Below are 17,479 nucleotides of genomic sequence, written 5' to 3' on the forward strand. Positions count from 1 at the left end.
CTGCCGAGTGCCGAGAGTGATGGAGTTAGTTATGTCATTGAACATAAGTGCACGACGTGACCGGTGAAATTCGATGTAAAATTCGGAAAATCGTGAAATTATTCGTGATAGCGCAACGGTTCTTCATTTCTTCCCTGCACCGTAAAATGTCTTCGGGTCCTGAGCAGCAACAGCACGGTTTAAAGATCGACGACACCACCCGGAAGCTGAAGAAGTCCGAGATTGACTTTATGCGACTGATTGAACAGCAAAATTTGCAACGGGTCCAGAAGCTGCAGCGCCAGAGGAGGAACAGCAAAATCACGGCCCTTGCGCTCGGAGGAACCGTTTTGGGAATCTACCTCTACTCGATGTACTCGGTGAAGCAGGAACGATTCCTGGACGATTTCGAAGAACCGTTGAAGGTGGAAGTTCCGGATAAACAATAGAAATTTAACTCTTCATTTTTAACTTAGGTAAGGAAATTAATATTGGTAGTGACTCAGATTTAACGTAGGGTTTACAGTCTTTTTGGCTCGTGGAGCATTTTTCAAAATTAAATTGTTGCCCGAGCATCTATTCTTTGTAGCAGGGGTCTTTAGAATCACTTCATTTCATTTATTTAGTTAATATGTAAACAGATAACACTGAATCAACAATTTCACGCCACAATTCTCGGTTCGTGGCCGCATCTCTCCATCCTCGGTTCTGCCCCACGCTCGCCTTCTTGTACCAACCGGAACCATCTTTGCAGGCTGGTGTCCAGCATTCTCGAAACATGCCCTGCCCATCGTATCCTTCCAGCTTTGACCACCTTCTGGATGCTGGGTTCGCCCATAGAGTTGGGCGAGCTCGTGGTTCAGGTTCCGTCGTCACACATCGTTTTCCTGCACATCGCCAAAGATCGTTTTTAGCACCCGACGTTCGAAGACTCCAAGTGCTTGCAAGTCCTCCTCGAGCATCGTCCACGTTTCATGCCCGTAGAGGACTACTTATGAGCGTTTTGTATGTGATACATTCGGTGCGGGTGTGAATCTTTTTTGACCGCATCTTCTTGTGGAGACCATAGTAGGCCCGAATTCCACTGATAATGAGCCTCCGTATTTCACGGCTAACGTCATTGTCAGCCGTAAGCAAGGATCCAAGGTAGACGAACTCGTCGACTCCCTCGAACGTATCCCCGTCTATCGTAACACTGATCTCGTAAATATCATACCCCAACTGTTACGCCTGGCTCTTCGTAAAACACCTTCTAGCGCAATACTGAACAACAGGCAAGAGATTCCCGCACCTTGTCCTACTCCCCGGTGGGATTTAAACAAACTGGAATGTTCACCTGAAATTTTCACGCAATTTTGCACATCTTTCATCGTTGCTCTTAACAGTCTCGTGAGCTTCCCGGGAAAGCTGTTCTCGTCCATGATTTTCCATAGCTCTACGCGGTCGATACTGTTGTATGCCGCCATGAAATCGATGAAAAGGTGATGCGTTGGGACCTGGTATCCACGACATTTTTGGAGGATTTGCCGTACAGTAAAGATCTGGTCCGTTGTAGATCGGCCGTCAACGAAGCCGGCTTGATAACTTCCCACGAACTCGTTTACTATAGGTGACAGCTGACGGAAGATGATCTGGGATAATACATTTTGTTTAATTTAATTATTTAAATTAATCAGTAACATAAGAAAAATGTCTTTTTATAATGTTACAAATGATTTTCATGAAAATAAGCGTCACTTCAACCAATTCATTATTTAATGAACTAATTCAATTAGTTTCAAACTAATTAAAGTATTCATTACATTTCCTCCTAAATGCTATAGAAGATTTTTCTAGGGTCAAATTATTGGGTAGTAGATTTCAAGTCATCACGCCTCTAACGAAAAACGACCTTCCATATCTTGAAGTTTTATATCGTGATATTCTAAACATTCTCGATCGACTTCTTGTGAATTCCAATTTATTTAACAAATAACCAGGTTGCTTTGTGGTTGAAAGATTGAACAAAAATAAGTAACTTCTCAGTTCACCAAATTTCTCGAAAGGACAGCCAATCAATCGATATTGCAAGCGCGAAACCCTAGAGAATCTGTTCAAATTGAAAACAATACACATGAATTGAGTGCAATTCGTAATCTAGAAAGAGCAAATGAAGTAACATCGAATAAAAGATTGACACAAAATAAGGATAAATTAAACTCTTAAACAATGTTAGTTTAGCTTCTGCATTAAAAGAAGAGCTGGATTTACTTGACGTCCTTGAACACTCGCTGCATCCCACTAAGTGCTCCGTGAAGTCTGTAGTTTGTTCGAGTTAGAGGCAATGTCAGCATGACGCTGTTCCGGAGCGAGCGTGGACGGGCTTTTAAATGGACTCGCTCCAGGATTGTCCCACAGTCGATACGACCCAGTAAAACGTCTGCAATAGTTAAAGCTCTGATTGTATCCCTTCTGTTCCGGAGGAGGTCCAAGTCTATCAATCGGCATCGACTCTCATAGCTCGGCAAGCGGAATGGATCTCTCCAAGGTAGCTTACGGAGTGCGAATCGGAGAAATCGGCGTTGAACAGATTCGAGAGATAATGTAGAGATAATGTTTAGTATTAAGAAGTAGTAATGTTCATGGACATGAGGCATCAGAGTGAATAGAAGCAAAACATGATAGGTCACTATATTTAGTAGCTTTGATTCCTTTACACTATCGATTTCTATTGTTTGAGTCATTTTGTATGGTTCCCTCGGCGCTAGCGCACTACGCATAGCGTGGCTAGCCGGCCAGACCCATAGACAAGAACCAAGAGTTTTGAGAGTTGCCTAGACGCCTGGTGAACCACGTGTTTATCGTGCACTTATTAATATTTCCATAACAGCACTGCCCAAATTTCAAAGCGATTTAGGCTGACCATAAGCTAACAAAAAAAAACGGGACAGTTAAAGTACAAAAACGGGACATTTTTATTAAAAGATAATGGTCATCCATACTTAAAATTTTCGCGTTTAGTATCATACAGGCGTATCTGCAGTAATCGATTTCTCTTCGTCATTTTTCTCTCTGATATTTGATAATTTTCGAAACATTTCACGCTGTAGCATGACGAAGGACGATAAGTACTTTCTACTGAATCAAAAATAATCGTTGAAAACAGTCGCACGGCCGAGTAATTTTCCAAAGGGAAAATCGACGAAGAGAAATCGATCACTGCAGTTACGATACTAAACGCGAGAATTCTTCTACTACAAGCTTCTCAATCCGACAATTATTGTTGCTGCATAAGTTACGATGTTACTTGGGTAACAATCTCTGTTCACTCATTAATTAAATTGGAATATTTTATTTTTGTTGGGATGAAAAAAAATAATTTGAAAATATAAAAAAAATATTGTTCTTCTGGTAAAACAATATTTTATTATAATTATAATCTTTGAAAAAGACATTACAATTCTCAAACGTTTTGAATATAAAATCTAAAAAATGTTGCTCCTGAACCTGCCACGATCTGAGCTGAAAGTCTCTTTAATAAAGATAATAATAATAATAATAATGTTGCTCCTGATTTTCATTAAGAGAAGGGCTGATTGAATGAAACAATTTTTAACGATTAGTTCGACTGAAAATTGTTAAAAAACTTAATTGTTTACTTCAGCAATTTACTTTTCATAATTTAGTCTTATCTATACTGCAATTTTTTGAAACTGCGTCATTTTCACTCAATTTTTATTCATTTGGGTTTATTTGGATTTCAATATATCATTTTCCTTTGAAGTGTTTGAGTTTTATTGACGACCTTTCCTTTGAGTGATATATAATATAATATCCAAGAATGACCCCAAACTTTTGGTCGAAAGCAGAATAAAACACAGGATACTTTTTATGGTCAAGTTCTGTAAACAAAAAACAAACGTTTACAATGAGATTTGACAAAATATCAAATTCAAATTTATTTTTGTACGATTCAAAGATGATAATTTTTATCATAAATGGGTAACAGGATCGCATAAAATCAATATTTTTTTTATTATGAATTTAATGGCTTAAGTGTCCGGTAATGGGGGTTCTCCTCCTATACAAAACTTTTATATAATATTTTAGTATCATACATATCAAATATGAGTATGATTGATAATCAAAAGAGTAGATTTGAGTACCTTGTACCTTTTAATTCCGCCCTAATTTCTTATCTTTGACAGATAAGCGTATTTTGACTACCACTTGTAGCCTTCTTCAGTGTCAGTTACTCGAATCCACACTAGAGTGGAAATGAGTAACTGACACTGAAGAAGGCTACAAGTGGTAGTCGAAATACGCGTATCTGTCAAAGATAAGAAATAAGGGTGAAATTAAAAAGTACAAGGTACTCAAATCTACTTTTTGGTTATCTATTGAGATTTTGCTCAGATGGTTCGAATACTTTAGAAAAGATGACTTTGATTGACAAACTAAAAACTACTGGAAAAGTAGGTAAGTCAGTTATAATATATTGAAAATAGTTTAAACTATGCTGCGTACATTCCTTATTTCAAAAAATACGGGACAAATTAGGCATTTCCAATAATATGACGGGACAGCCCGATAAGGTCGTGAAAACGGTACTGTCCCGTTAAATACGGTACGTATGGTCAGCCTAAAGCGATTATATCTAGAAACATTTTTAGTTTGGAATAACCACCAAACCCCACTCTATAAGGTTACAAATGTTCCTCCAACAGCTAGAGCTAGAGCTAGAGATTACGAAATTTCAGATAGTTTGCAAAAAAATCGTTTCTCTGGATCATGATGGCGAATTGGATCAATAGCAAACTGGTAGATCCTGCCTTAGGGGTTCCTTTTGAAAGCTTTCTGATGTCCACCAAAGGCGAGTTGTTCCCCGCATATCCGAAGGATCGGCACCAAATTCCAAAATATTCGAAGATGTCTTCACCAGGCGTAAAAGGTACTCCACTAACAATCAGGTAATTCATACGGATATTTCGATCCACAGCCGTCACATCCGATTTGGCTTCCTCCAAGGATTTAGTCAGATTCCGATATGTGGTATTGTTCAGCAGCTTCATATCAGCAGAAATGTCGGTTTTTAGCTTCTGCATTTGAGCACAGAGAGAATTACTCATTTTGTTCAGTTTCTCCTCTGAGCTTTTTTGATTCGAAGCTAACTGAATTAAGGAATCACTCATTCTCTTGAGTTCATCACCTGTGGATTTCTGATACGTGGCGAATTATGACTTCAGGAGCTTTGCGAGATCGCTCACACTCCTGTCGGAGTCAGATCTGGGTTTACTATTTGTTGAGTTACTGCGAGTTTGTTTGGACACTATCAAGTCTTGCGATGACATTTTGGTGTTCGATGTGGGATTTAGCACCAATACAGATCACACCGCTCGAATTTCGTTTTTCCTTCGATTGTCAATCAACATGGCTTCGATGGGTTGAACTTTAGGTTTTTTGTTTTAGGAAATTTCCAGCTAATATCACGACACTTCACAGCAATATAACAGCTAAATCGATGCAATGCAATTCAGTGCCCAAAACGAAGCGCTTCTGATGATTTTTAATGGAACTTGCACAGTAAATTTTAGTAATTGCGTTCACACGAAAGGCTAACGTGCTCACCATTCTAGCTTGTCCCCTTTCTTGCAAATGGGGCATATTACCCGTTCCTTCCACTCCTCCGCTAGCTGTTCTGTTTCCCAGAGTGTGCCTGTCAGTCGATGCAGACAAATGGCCAGCCTCTCCGTGCCCATCTTTATGAGTTTAGCTCCGATACCATCCTTACCAGAGTTTTATTGTTCTTGAGCTAGTGAACGGCATCCTTAACCTCCCTCAAAGTGGTGGCTGGTTGGTTCCCATCGTCCGCAGACTGCCGTTCCGTCAAATCCGTCCAACGTACCCGACGTTGCTCTCAGCTGCATCGTTGATGGCTGCTTTCACTGTTCTCCAGCAGTCCTCAAGAGGGACTTCATCCAGCTCATTCTCTTCCGGTAATGCAGCCTCGAGGAGCTGCGCGTATGCCGCTGCGACAGCCGATTGCTTGAGTCGCTCTAAGTCATACCGGGGCGGTCGTCGGTACCGTACTTTGTTAACGACGGAGAGTTTTGGGCGCAGTTTGACCATCACCAGACAGTGGTCAGAGTCGATGTTAGCGCCACGATAGGTCCTGACGTCGATAATGTCGGAGAAATGGCGTCCATCAATCAGAACGTGGTCGATTTATGATTCTGTCTCTTGTGGTGACAAAGACAAATTAAAGACCTCCATGTCCCTTGCAGTTGCCCAAAATTTTATGGCTCATAAGGTAATCTAGAATGCCGTGAAAAGTGTACTGCGATCTGTCAAACTTGGGTACCTTTTGCATTACCGAGGGACGAAATGCAGTACTAGAAGTGGTACCCAATCTGAGCTCGAGTGTGACGGACCTGGTGGTGATCTCCAGGTGTATCGGTATGGAAGGCTGTGCTGGAAGCAGGTGCTACGGTGGCGGCGAAATCAATTAGTCGCAACCCGTTTCCGTTCGTCAGCCGGTGAGCGCTGAACTTCCCAATAGTCGATCTAAACTCCTCCTCCTGGCCAACCTGAGCGTTTAGATCTCCTATGATGATTTTGACATCATGGCTTGGGCAGCTGTCGTACTCGCGTTCGAGCTGCGCGTAAAAAGCGACTTTTTGCAATTTCTTATCGTAATAGGCTGTTTTTCATCACGCCAATCTGGCATGGAGGCCTACTTTCCTGCACTGAAGTATGCAGTGCGGGAATAGTCATTACACAACTGAAACCAGTGCAATTTTTCAGAAATTGTGAAATGATGGTGAATGCATTCCGATATAATTTCTGATACCCTCAAGTGGTCTTCTACGAAATTGCAAAAAATGTTGTACGTAACTCGTTGCAGAACTCGGTAAGCTTCGTAGGACAAGTTTACGACTCGTGCTGTAAAAATCATCATTCTGCAACTTGTTCCGTAAACTACTATTATCAGCATCAGTGCTTCCGGAGTGAGGGCTTCTTCTTCTTCTTCTTCTTTCTGGCATTACGTCCCAACTGGAACAGAGCCTGCTTCTCAGATTAGTGTTCTTATGAGCACTTCCACAGTTATTAACTGAGAGCTTTCTTTGCCGATTGACCATTTTTGCATGTGTATATCGTGTGGCAGGTACGAAGATACTCTATGCCCTGGGAATCGAGAAAATTTCCTTTACGAAAAGATCCTCGACCAGCGGGATTCGAACCCACGACCCTCAGCATGGTCATGCTGAATAGCTGCGCGTTTACCGCTACGGCTATCTGGGCCCCCGGAGTGAGGGCTGTGCACGTTTATTATGCGGAAGTTGAAGAGCCGGCCTTTTAACCTCAACTTGCACATTATCTCATTGATCGGCCAGCACCCGATCATGCGACTCTGCATATCACCCATCTCTATAAAAGCTGTTCCCAGCTGGTGTGTGTTGCCGCAGCTCTGGTAGGTGGTATGGTGATTCTATAACATTCCCCAGAAAACCGTTCCCCCGAAAATCATTCCCCAGAATTCCGTTCCCCAGAATGAACCAATCCCCAGAAAATCGTTCCCCAGAATGTAACATTCCCCAGAATTCCATTCCCCAGAATGCACCATTCCCCAGAAAGCTATATGAATATCCATTTTTTTTTTTTTTTTATTATTGCTTTGCGTGAGTCACTTATGTGGGGGCGCCAGGCTATCGACATGATGGAGACACCATCTTCTATGGTGACAGAGGGCTCGATTGGCTTGTCAGATAGATCGGGCCCGGGACATCCTGTCTACTGCAAATCGCTGCAGTTGATATAGGGCATGTCCATTGCCTGGGGGGCGCAGATTGCCGTAGCGGTAAACGCGCAGCTATTCAGCAAGACCAAGATGAGGGTCGTGGGTTCGAATCCCACCGGTCGAGGATCTTTTCGGGTTGGAAATTTTCTCGACTTCCCAGGGCATAGAGAATCTTCGTACCTGCCACACGATATACGCATGCAAAAATGGTCATTGGCATAGTAAGCTCTCAGTTAATAACCGTGGAAGTGCTCATAAGAACACTAAGCTGAGAAGCAGGCTCTGTCCCAGTAGGGACGTATCGCTAGAAAAGAGGAAGAAGAGTCACTTATGTGACAGGCTAAGGTCTGATGTGACAAAGCAAATATGTAGGTAGGAGGGTTAGGGACATAATGAACACACGGGGCGAAATGGACACCCCCTTACTCTCTGGGAATATGCATATTTCAGCAAAACTTTATAAACTGTACGAAATCTGTATTGTATATGAACGTTTTAACGGTATAAAATTTACGCTTTGCTTCATTTGTCCTCTGAAATTCTACTATATTTTTTCTCAGCTTCAAATTAGTTTATAAGCAAAGCAGAGGAAGCGGTGGATTTATTTTAGAGCAAAGAAACATATTTCCATTCTATGTAAAATAAGCATTTACCTAATGTGTCCAATATGCCCCTAATCCCCCTATTCATGAGTATTTTGCATATTATTATAATACACCCTTCTTTTAATACATTTCCATAAAATATACAGACTATATGTTTATTTTTGCATATATAGTGATGCACCCTTCTTTCAGTATTATCTCATTAATGATATAGGCAAAATATATCGATGGAGAGCCCATATAGCAAAAGGTCCCTTGGCATAAAATAATTTGGTATAAAGCCATTTGCCATCCAGCCATACTTATGCTCCTTCTTTTCAAAAAGGATGTTCTTCATGTCATGCCAAATGGTCATTGATCATTTAATCAATCATGCCAAATGCCTTCTTGCCATTTGGTATCCTTACGGAAAATTTTGTCTATATCGTCAACAGGATAAGACTGAAAGAAGGGTGTATCACTATTTTGTGCAAAATTAAACCAGTCATTTGTAATTTAGACTTGACGCAAAGAAGGGCGTATCATTTTATTGTACAGAATAGTAAGTTTTTATTCTGCCGAGTTTACGTAATCATTATATCGGAAACGAACGTCTTTATTCTAATCGGTGTAGCCCTAAAAAGTAAGAGATGATGCACCTTCTTAAAACATTGATGAAAAGCTGCATGCATCACTACATTTGATAAAAATTGGAAATACATGTGAAATTATACATTTGGAATCTACTAACCTAAAGAAGGGTGTAGCTCTATTTTGTGCAGAGTAGTGATGAGTTGTATATTCTTTTAAATAAATATTGGATATTGTGTTTCCCCATAGACTGATCTATCAGTTTTCATAAGTGCCAATAAAAGTGAAACTACTGTGATAGTTCATTTGCAAATGAAATTTGAATTATGCGTAAAGTGTTCATAATTACCCGAGCAGAAGAAAATAACTACTGAATACCAAATTGAGGTATTCCATACCAGATAATTTCCAATACTACATACCTGAATGAGGTATGAATTAGCCCTGCATAAGAGGTAAAATACCTCAAATAATATCTCAAGCATATTCTACGAACACCAAACTGATAACTAGATCAGGTATTGTAATACCTCAATAATACTTGATGGATTTTCATATAAAAATGAAATTTTTCAATTGTAGTTCAATACCTCCAGCAGACCTCAATAGCTGTTTAATACCTCAATGAAGTATTTTTAATTGTTTTAAAGATTTTTTTCAATACCATTATAATACCAAATTGAGGTATTGACAACTGAACAATACCTAATTTTGGTATGATACCAAAAAATGGTATGCATAAGTTATTGGGGAGTTATTTGTTCCTCCTCGGGTAGCAGTACCAATGCTAATCTTCTCATGTACCATCAGTGCACCAGTATCCGCTCATGTTCCAGTAGCCCGCTCACGAGTTTTAAAAGTAAGGTAATTTTAGTAAATACGCAAAAGATTGTCCACAGTATAATTCAATTTGTCGATTTAAATCGTCTAGTGCAGTGCTTCCCAAACTTTTTCAACTTTCGCCCCCTTGAGGCCAACATTTATCTGGAATCGCCCCCCTGATATGTGATTTCAATATTTTATTTAATTAAGTGCTGTACATCAAAAAATCACATCGACTCGCATATCCATAGAATCATGATACGATAACTATTATGTACATTTGAAAATGTTTTCCTTTATATCAATATCCCAAAATTATCGGGAATGATTTACTAGATTGCAATTTATAATAGCAATTTTAACAATATTTTGCGTGCATTACAGGCTACTGAATCAATTTTTGATACAAGTTTGGCCCAGTATAAACTATTTGAATGTAATATATGCAAATGCACCAACTTGTGACGTACACTCCCGTGCATAAGTTTGGGTTCACTCCCTAAAAAACATGCCAAAGTGTTCAATCCATATCTCTGTGATTACACGTCCAATTCAAATTCTTTAAGCCGCATTCGAAAGGCAAAGAGTTATTCTTACTTCATATGTATTTTTCCAAAAACATTCTTTGAACTTTTTTTTACTAAATTTGTACAGTGAATCCACAATTAAGAATCACCCACAATTTATGAATCAGCTGCCAAAATAACAGTAAAAAATAGCACAAAACATCACGGAAACATTTTCACTTATAATTTATTTTGAGTAAAATTGTTTACGTGATGTTTTGTGTTGATTTTTGTTGTTATTTTGTCATTTAAAGTCAGCTGATTCATAAATTGTGGGCGATTCTTAATTGTGGATCCACTGTACTTAAAGTTGTGACATTTTTCAAAAAACCCACTGAAAAATCATATCTAATTTCCTCAGCATTGGGTCGACCAAAATTTTAAATCAAAGTGTCATTAGAATCGTAATCTCATATTCTTTGAAGAGACCCCACGAAATTTTTGCGGAAAAATCTGAAAAGTATTCAAAATCAATGAAACAGTCAGTCAAGTCATCGTGCAAAAGTTTGGGTTTACCCCTCAGTATGATGCAAATCGTGCAAAAGTTTGGGTTCACCTGAGCCACACGCACATCATTTTTGTCAATATCTCTGCCATTTTTCAACCGATTTTAATAGTTCAAAGCTTTTTTGAGCGCAAATAATGGCGCGTACATGATTGGTTTGAGATTTCACAGATTCAAGTAAGTTTAGGTGAACCCAAACTTTTGCACGATACGCCATACTGAGGGGTGAACCCAAACTTTTGCACGATGACTTGACTGACTGTTTCATTGATTTTGAATACTTTTCAGATTTTTCCGCAAAAATTTCGTGGGGTCTCTTCAAAGAATATGAGATTACGATTCTAATGACACTTTGATTTAAAATTTTGGTCGACCCAATGCTGAGGAAATTAGATATGATTTTTCAGTGGTTTTTTTTAAAAAATGTCACAATTTTTAGTATAAATTTAGCATACAAAATTAAAAAAATGTTTTTGGAAAAATACATACGAGGTAAGAATAACTCTTTGCCTTTCGAATGCGGCTTAAAGAGTTTCAATTGGACGTGTAATCACAGAGATATGGACAGAACACTTTTGTATGTTTTTGAGGAGGTGAACCCAAACTTTTGCACGGGAGTGTAGTTGGGGGATGATTCGTTAATGGTGATTTCACGTGATTTCATACTGATTAATCTTTTATTTCTAAAATTACTGCAATAATTTTCAGAAATTGTTAATAATAAATGTCTGACGTTTCTGGGAACGATTTTTTTCATTCAATTTATAAACACCGAACAAATATATGGAAATCCAGATTTTTTTTCAACTCATATTTCAATGCAATATATAAATAGGGTATTTTTTCTTACACCAAGAAAAATTTGTCTCTAGAATGATTTGTACCATAAGAAATGATAAGAATGAGTGCAACCGAAACTCCAAAATGGTAAAAAGCTGGATGCCAATGAAACAAATATTAGCTTCCTTATCTCAATGTTCTCACATAAAATAATCCTTAAATAAAATATCGGGCATTTGCAAACAGTTCCAAAAATTCGCAGATACATGTTTTGTACCAACCTTGTGAAAATCTCAAATATAGACCATTCCTCAAACTTAGATAATATTAAAAAACCTGAATGCATCTGTGTTTGACAATTATCAAGTGTAGTCTATAATGATTTTAAAATGAGCCTGATTGGAGATATATCGATCCAAGTAAAATATTCCTGATATGAGTTAAGTTTGGAATTGATTTACCTGATGTATGTCCTTAAAAGATTATGAGTAGTTTTTTTCGCCCCCTTTCTGGATTTTTCGCCCCCCAAATTTAGTTTTACAAATTTTCGCCCCCTGGGGGGCGAATTCACCCACTATGGGAATCACTGGTCTAGTGGCTATACTGCCCATAACTGCATAACAGTCACATTCGACATTTTTAACAAATTGGAGTTAATACCATGGAGAGTCATCAAATGATAAATACTTTCGATCGACTTACTAAAATCTGTGAGATTGTTCTAAAAAATTCGAAAAAAATACCAAGTTGTTTTGTCACATTGGTAAATATAATCGCATAACAGTCACATTGAGATTTTAAATGAGCCTCATAATGAGATAGCAATGAAATTGCTATCAGAATTATTTTCTGACTATTCACTTAGTATGCGATATGAGTTGTACAAAATTTCAGCCTCAAATAAGCACTTTTGAATTCTTAGTGATTTTTTGAAATTTTGGTTTGCTCCCATACTGCATTAAAATGCAAACTTGGTATCCCATTTACTCAATGCCTACTTTTGTCGAATGTTACAAATATGCAGTTATGGGCAGTATAGTTTCCATATTTACTTTGTTTAAACTTATCTTTTTTCGGTGTGAGCGGGCTACTGGTACATGAGCGGATACTGGTGCACTGATGGTACTTGTAAACAACTTTGTATGGAGTTTAATTTTCAAGTTTTTTCAATAGATTATTTCAAAACTTTGAAGTAGGTATATAATTTTCTGGGGAATGGTCCATTCTGGGGATTGGTTTTCTGGGGAATGGTTCATTCTGGGGAGTGAAATTCTGGGGAATGGTACATTCTGGGGAAAGAGATTCTGGGGAATGGAATTCTGGGGAATGGGTTTCGGGGGAATGGTTTTCTGGGGAATGTTATAGAATCGGTATGGTTACCTCTAAACGTTCGCACCATTGATCCCTTCTAACACACTTCCTGCAACGCTAAGATGCTGAATCCGCGGTCCTTCAGCACGTCGGCTAGTATGCGTGTGCTCCCGATGAAGTTGAGAAATTTACAGTTCCACGTACCGAGCTTCCAATCGCTAGTTCCTTTACGTCGCTGTGGTCTTCCCCGATTGCGCCGGTTCGCATTCTCTCGTTGATTATTCGTTGCTTGATTTTTTTACTGCTTGCTTGCAGGGCCTGATACCAACCCCCTAGATTTCCGGAGGAGCAGTCCCCCTAAATGTTCGGGGGACCATAGTGCGCAAATTAGCTTAGAGTCCTTCTCTGGCTCTCGAACGATGATCAGCCGCCCCTGACATTGAGAACAGACGCTGTTGTGAGCCGCTCCTAATATGGAGTACAGACGCTCCAGGTTTGCTGAAGCAGATGCTAAAGCAAGCCCCCCTTTCCCTGTCAGCATACGACCAAAGTTCCCACCGGGGTTGGTTACCAGATCTTCCCTAAGGTTACTCGAACCCCGGCCAGTACCAAGAGGAGGTAGGGATAGGAGTTGCTGGGCAAGAGGCTAAGGACCACACAAAGGGGTCTATTTTATTCCTGCAGGTACGCGAGGTACCAATGGTACACCATGCCCAGCCATTTACGTTGCCAGGTTTAAGCGCCCATCTAGTGAATAGTAGTGGGCTAGATCCCCACCGAGGCACGTGGTTTCTTTTCACAGTTTCAATTTCAATTTGTACATTTGACACGTATTTCGTAGTGTATAAGTAAACTGTAAAAATAAAAAAAAAAATATAACAGCAATTTTTTAGGCTGGAATTGCCTATAGAACATGACAACTAATTAACTGTGCAATCATTCTACTACTTAAAATCAAAAATGGCGTCGAAATTCAAAATTACCGCCAGATTTTTCACTAAAATTAATACTCCTATTCTTGACTTACATTGATTGCACTTGTCATATATGTCAAAATCGTAGAACATGAATTAGGAAATCGTTCATTTTATAGGGTAAATACCATTGCTTACCTAGTTTTTGTAGCGGCTCTTACTCAGTTTTTTCTCAGTTTCCTGATAGTGATCTCAGAATTCAAAACGAGCGGTACGCTAATAATGAAATATCGTTTTTTTTCTGATGAAATTCAAGATGGAGACCAAATTTAAAATGGACGCGAAAAATGATCAAGCTTCAAATGGAATCTATTCTTCTTCTATACGATGCCACTAAGTTTGCTATGTGTTCAAAGGGAAATATTAAAGATATCACGTGAAAAATACCTATGATTTATTAAAAAAAATGACTTCTGCAAACTGTTAAGCAAGCTGGCGTACGATGTGAAATACCGAAACGACCACCCTTTAGTTTTATCATATACTAACGATCACTGACATTAAATTGGAATTCTAACGATGTGTGCTGATGGCGGCCTGGTTTCAGCGAGAATTGCTCACCTACTAAGGCTTCGCAAAGCTCCAATTGCTCCGGGGAGCACAATCTGCAAACCGCTGCTCTAACGATTTTTTCTCTTTCTTTTCAGGCTTAGCCATGTCTTCGTCTACAGCTATCAACTCTTTGGTGAAATCCGGTGCCCGGCTGCCGCCACTTCCGACCATTCGGGATTTGGTACGGCTGTACAAACTGCGGGCCCTTAAGCAGCTTTCTCAGAACTTCCTAATGGATGAAAGACTGACCAACAAAATCGTACGAGCAGCCGGCAACATCAAAGACAACTACGTGCTGGAAGTCGGTCCGGGCCCGGGAGGCATCACCAGGTCAATCATTAGGAAGTTTCCCCACCAGCTGGTCGTTGTTGAGAAGGACCGACGGTTCCTTCCGACACTGGAACTACTGGCGGAAGCTTCCAAAGACTTTCTTCAGATGGACATAGTTCGCGGTGACATACTAGAGTATCGAACGGAAATGGCGTTCCCAGATTGTCCTAAAACCGAATGGAACGACAAACGCGCCCCTGTCCACCTAATAGGTAATTTACCTTTTGCCATTTCGACGAGGTTGCTTATCAACTGGATCCGCGAAATGAGCCTGCGATCCGGAGCATGGTCCTATGGACGCAGTAGTCTTACCTTAACGTTTCAAAAGGAAGTTGCCGAACGAATAGTCGCTCCCATCCTTTCGGAATACCGTTGCCGGCTGTCGGTTATGAATCAAGTTTGGAGCAAAGCAGAGCTGAAATTCATCATCCCGGGAAAAGCTTTCGTTCCCAAACCGGATGTAGACGTGGGAGTTGTCACCATTATTCCGCTGAAAACGCCTCTGACCACAGTTCATTTCGACGTCGTGGAAAAGGTAATTCGCCATATATTTTCAATGCGACAGAAATACTGCCGCCGGGGCGTGTCCAACCTGTACCCACCGGATGTACGGGAAGATCTAACACAGCTGACGTTCCGGATGGCCGATGTTGATCCTCTGGCGAGGTCGTTTCAATTGTCCACTGAAGAATGTCTACGGATAGCGGAAGCTTACGATCAGCTGGTGCAAGCAAATCCCGAGATAAAGCACTACGATTATCGGGCACCAAAGCACGTAGATGATGGATACTAAAATATGTTGAACTTTTTTTCTTTTAGTATAAATAAAGTTAGTAACTTTAACTTTGTTGGTAAAATTATTTACTTTCAGTGGTAATTCATATCATATGTTCATAAAGCTTTATAACGCTTGCCGCATAGGAAACCATTTTAGGTAATTATCAATCATCAAGAGTATCTTTAACGGGGGCTTGTTAAATGATCGCCCACGAAGCTTTAATTTTAGTTGAGTCACTCATTTTTCGCACCGGCCGCTACTGTATTTAGTACCGTGGACGTACCATATTTGACGCGGTTCAAAAAATTCTAAATTCAAACATTAGGAAAACAATGGTGAGAATTTTAGGTTGGGAATATGTACTCGGAATTTTGTTGGTAAATTTATGATATATTTTTTGCGAAATCCTTGCGAATATGACTGGAATCGCTGCAAATCCAAATGGAATCCTTGTGAATCTGTCTGAAATTCTTGTATATTTGACAGAAAACCTTGCGAATTTGACTGGACTCTGCAAATCCAACTTGAATTTGATCGACTCTGATTGGAATCCATACGAATCCGACAGGAATCGTGAAGAATCTGCTTCGAATCATTGTGAATCCAACAGGAATCCTCGCGAATTCGACTGGATTCCTTCCGAATATGTCTGTAACCCTTGCGAATTCGACTGGAATACTAGTAAATTTAAAATGGAATCCATGTGAATCCGATGAATCCGACCGGAACCATCGTGAATCTGACTGAAATCCTTGCCAGTTCGACTGGAATCCGTGAGAAACTGACTGGAATTATTTCAAATCCGAATGGAATACTTGCGCATTCGACTGAGTTTCGCACGAATCTGACTATAAATCCTTACGAATCCGACTGAAATCCTTGTGAACATCATCCTTGCGAATCTGACTAGAATCTGTAGTTATTTGAAAACGGTTACCTAAAAGCTTTTCAAGCCAAGATTAGACCAATAACGTGGGTTTATTCTGCGAGTGGCGTGATGTGAGAATTGTTGGTCTTTTATAACGTGATGAGTGATGACAGTACTCAACTCGAGTGAAGTGATTCTCCATTTGATTTACACGGCTAGTCACCTCGCTATACAAGACCGAAAATTCTCACCTCACGCCACTCATACAATAAACCCTTATTGTTGGGGGGTAGTTTCGGACCTCGTTTTTGCAGCACGTCTTTTAGGGGCTCAAAAGCTGTAATTCATATTACGTATGATATAAACATGTTTGATTCGAATTCATACCTTATTTTCTACTTACAATTTTGGTCGAACACTAATTTCTCCAACAAACCAACAATTATAATTTTAGATTAACTCTGCCTTCTTCGTGTCTTGCGAATAATGGTTTGAGGATTTTGAAAATCAAGCTGTCATCACGCTTCGACTCAACTGCTGTCAAGTGAGCTCTCGCCGCAAATTTGCTGGTTGAAAACAGTGCCGTTTGATTTTGCTGGGAACAGCTGATCTTTGTTTATATTTTCCACAAGCACTCTAAGTAGTGTTGGTGACATGGAACGTGTATGTACACGAGCGCAGAAACCACTAGTGAACGCACTGCCGTTATACGCATAATTGTCCCATGTTACTTTTTGTGCATTTTGACTTTTTGTCATCAAACAGTTTATTTTTACGTATAGAGTAGTGTGTGGTCTTTCGATTCCATAGCATGCTCTTGCAGGGCGAGCGATCGAATCAAGACCAATTGTTTTCGGTCCGCGTGGCGCGAGTGCGAAAAGAGATTCGCGTTTGTAGTGTGTGGTCTTCCGATTCCATGGCATGGAGTTGTGTTTGATCTTCCGACCTTGACGCTTGCTCTTGCGGGGGCCGGCGATGAGGGCAGGATCAAACATGTCGCGCGTCGATCGAGTAAAGTGAAAAAGTGCCGCTTTCGATTAGTTCTTTTTGATCTTCCGACGT

The 17,479-nt window shown here is 39.9% G+C and overlaps 2 protein-coding genes across 2 annotated transcripts; both read left to right on the top strand.

Annotated features, from left to right (window-relative positions):
• Nucleotides 1-15,614, top strand: LOC5572122 (dimethyladenosine transferase 1, mitochondrial). Its single transcript, XM_001660153.2, has 2 exons — nucleotides 1-455; nucleotides 14,537-15,614. The coding sequence occupies exon 2, from the start codon at nucleotides 14,545-14,547 to the stop codon at nucleotides 15,562-15,564; it is 1,020 nt and encodes a 339-aa protein (XP_001660203.1). The 5' UTR covers nucleotides 1-455; nucleotides 14,537-14,544; the 3' UTR covers nucleotides 15,565-15,614.
• Nucleotides 40-15,614, top strand: LOC5572121 (cytochrome c oxidase assembly factor 3, mitochondrial). The gene is made up of 2 exons (XM_001660154.2): nucleotides 40-455; nucleotides 14,537-15,614. Exon 1 carries the CDS (start codon nucleotides 147-149, stop codon nucleotides 426-428), a length of 282 nt encoding a protein of 93 aa, XP_001660204.1. The 5' UTR covers nucleotides 40-146; the 3' UTR covers nucleotides 429-455; nucleotides 14,537-15,614.
• Nucleotides 15,615-17,479: the final 1,865 nt, after the last annotated feature.

Source organism: Aedes aegypti, chromosome 3 (genome assembly GCF_002204515.2).
Source record: "Aedes aegypti strain LVP_AGWG chromosome 3, AaegL5.0 Primary Assembly, whole genome shotgun sequence".
Classification (NCBI taxonomy): domain Eukaryota; kingdom Metazoa; phylum Arthropoda; class Insecta; order Diptera; family Culicidae; genus Aedes; species Aedes aegypti.

Coding starts and splice junctions, on each gene's coding strand:
- LOC5572122 (XM_001660153.2), top strand. CDS start 14,545: ATGTCTTCGTCTACAGCTATCAACTCTTTGGTGAAATCCGGTGCCCGG.
- LOC5572121 (XM_001660154.2), top strand. CDS start 147: ATGTCTTCGGGTCCTGAGCAGCAACAGCACGGTTTAAAGATCGACGAC.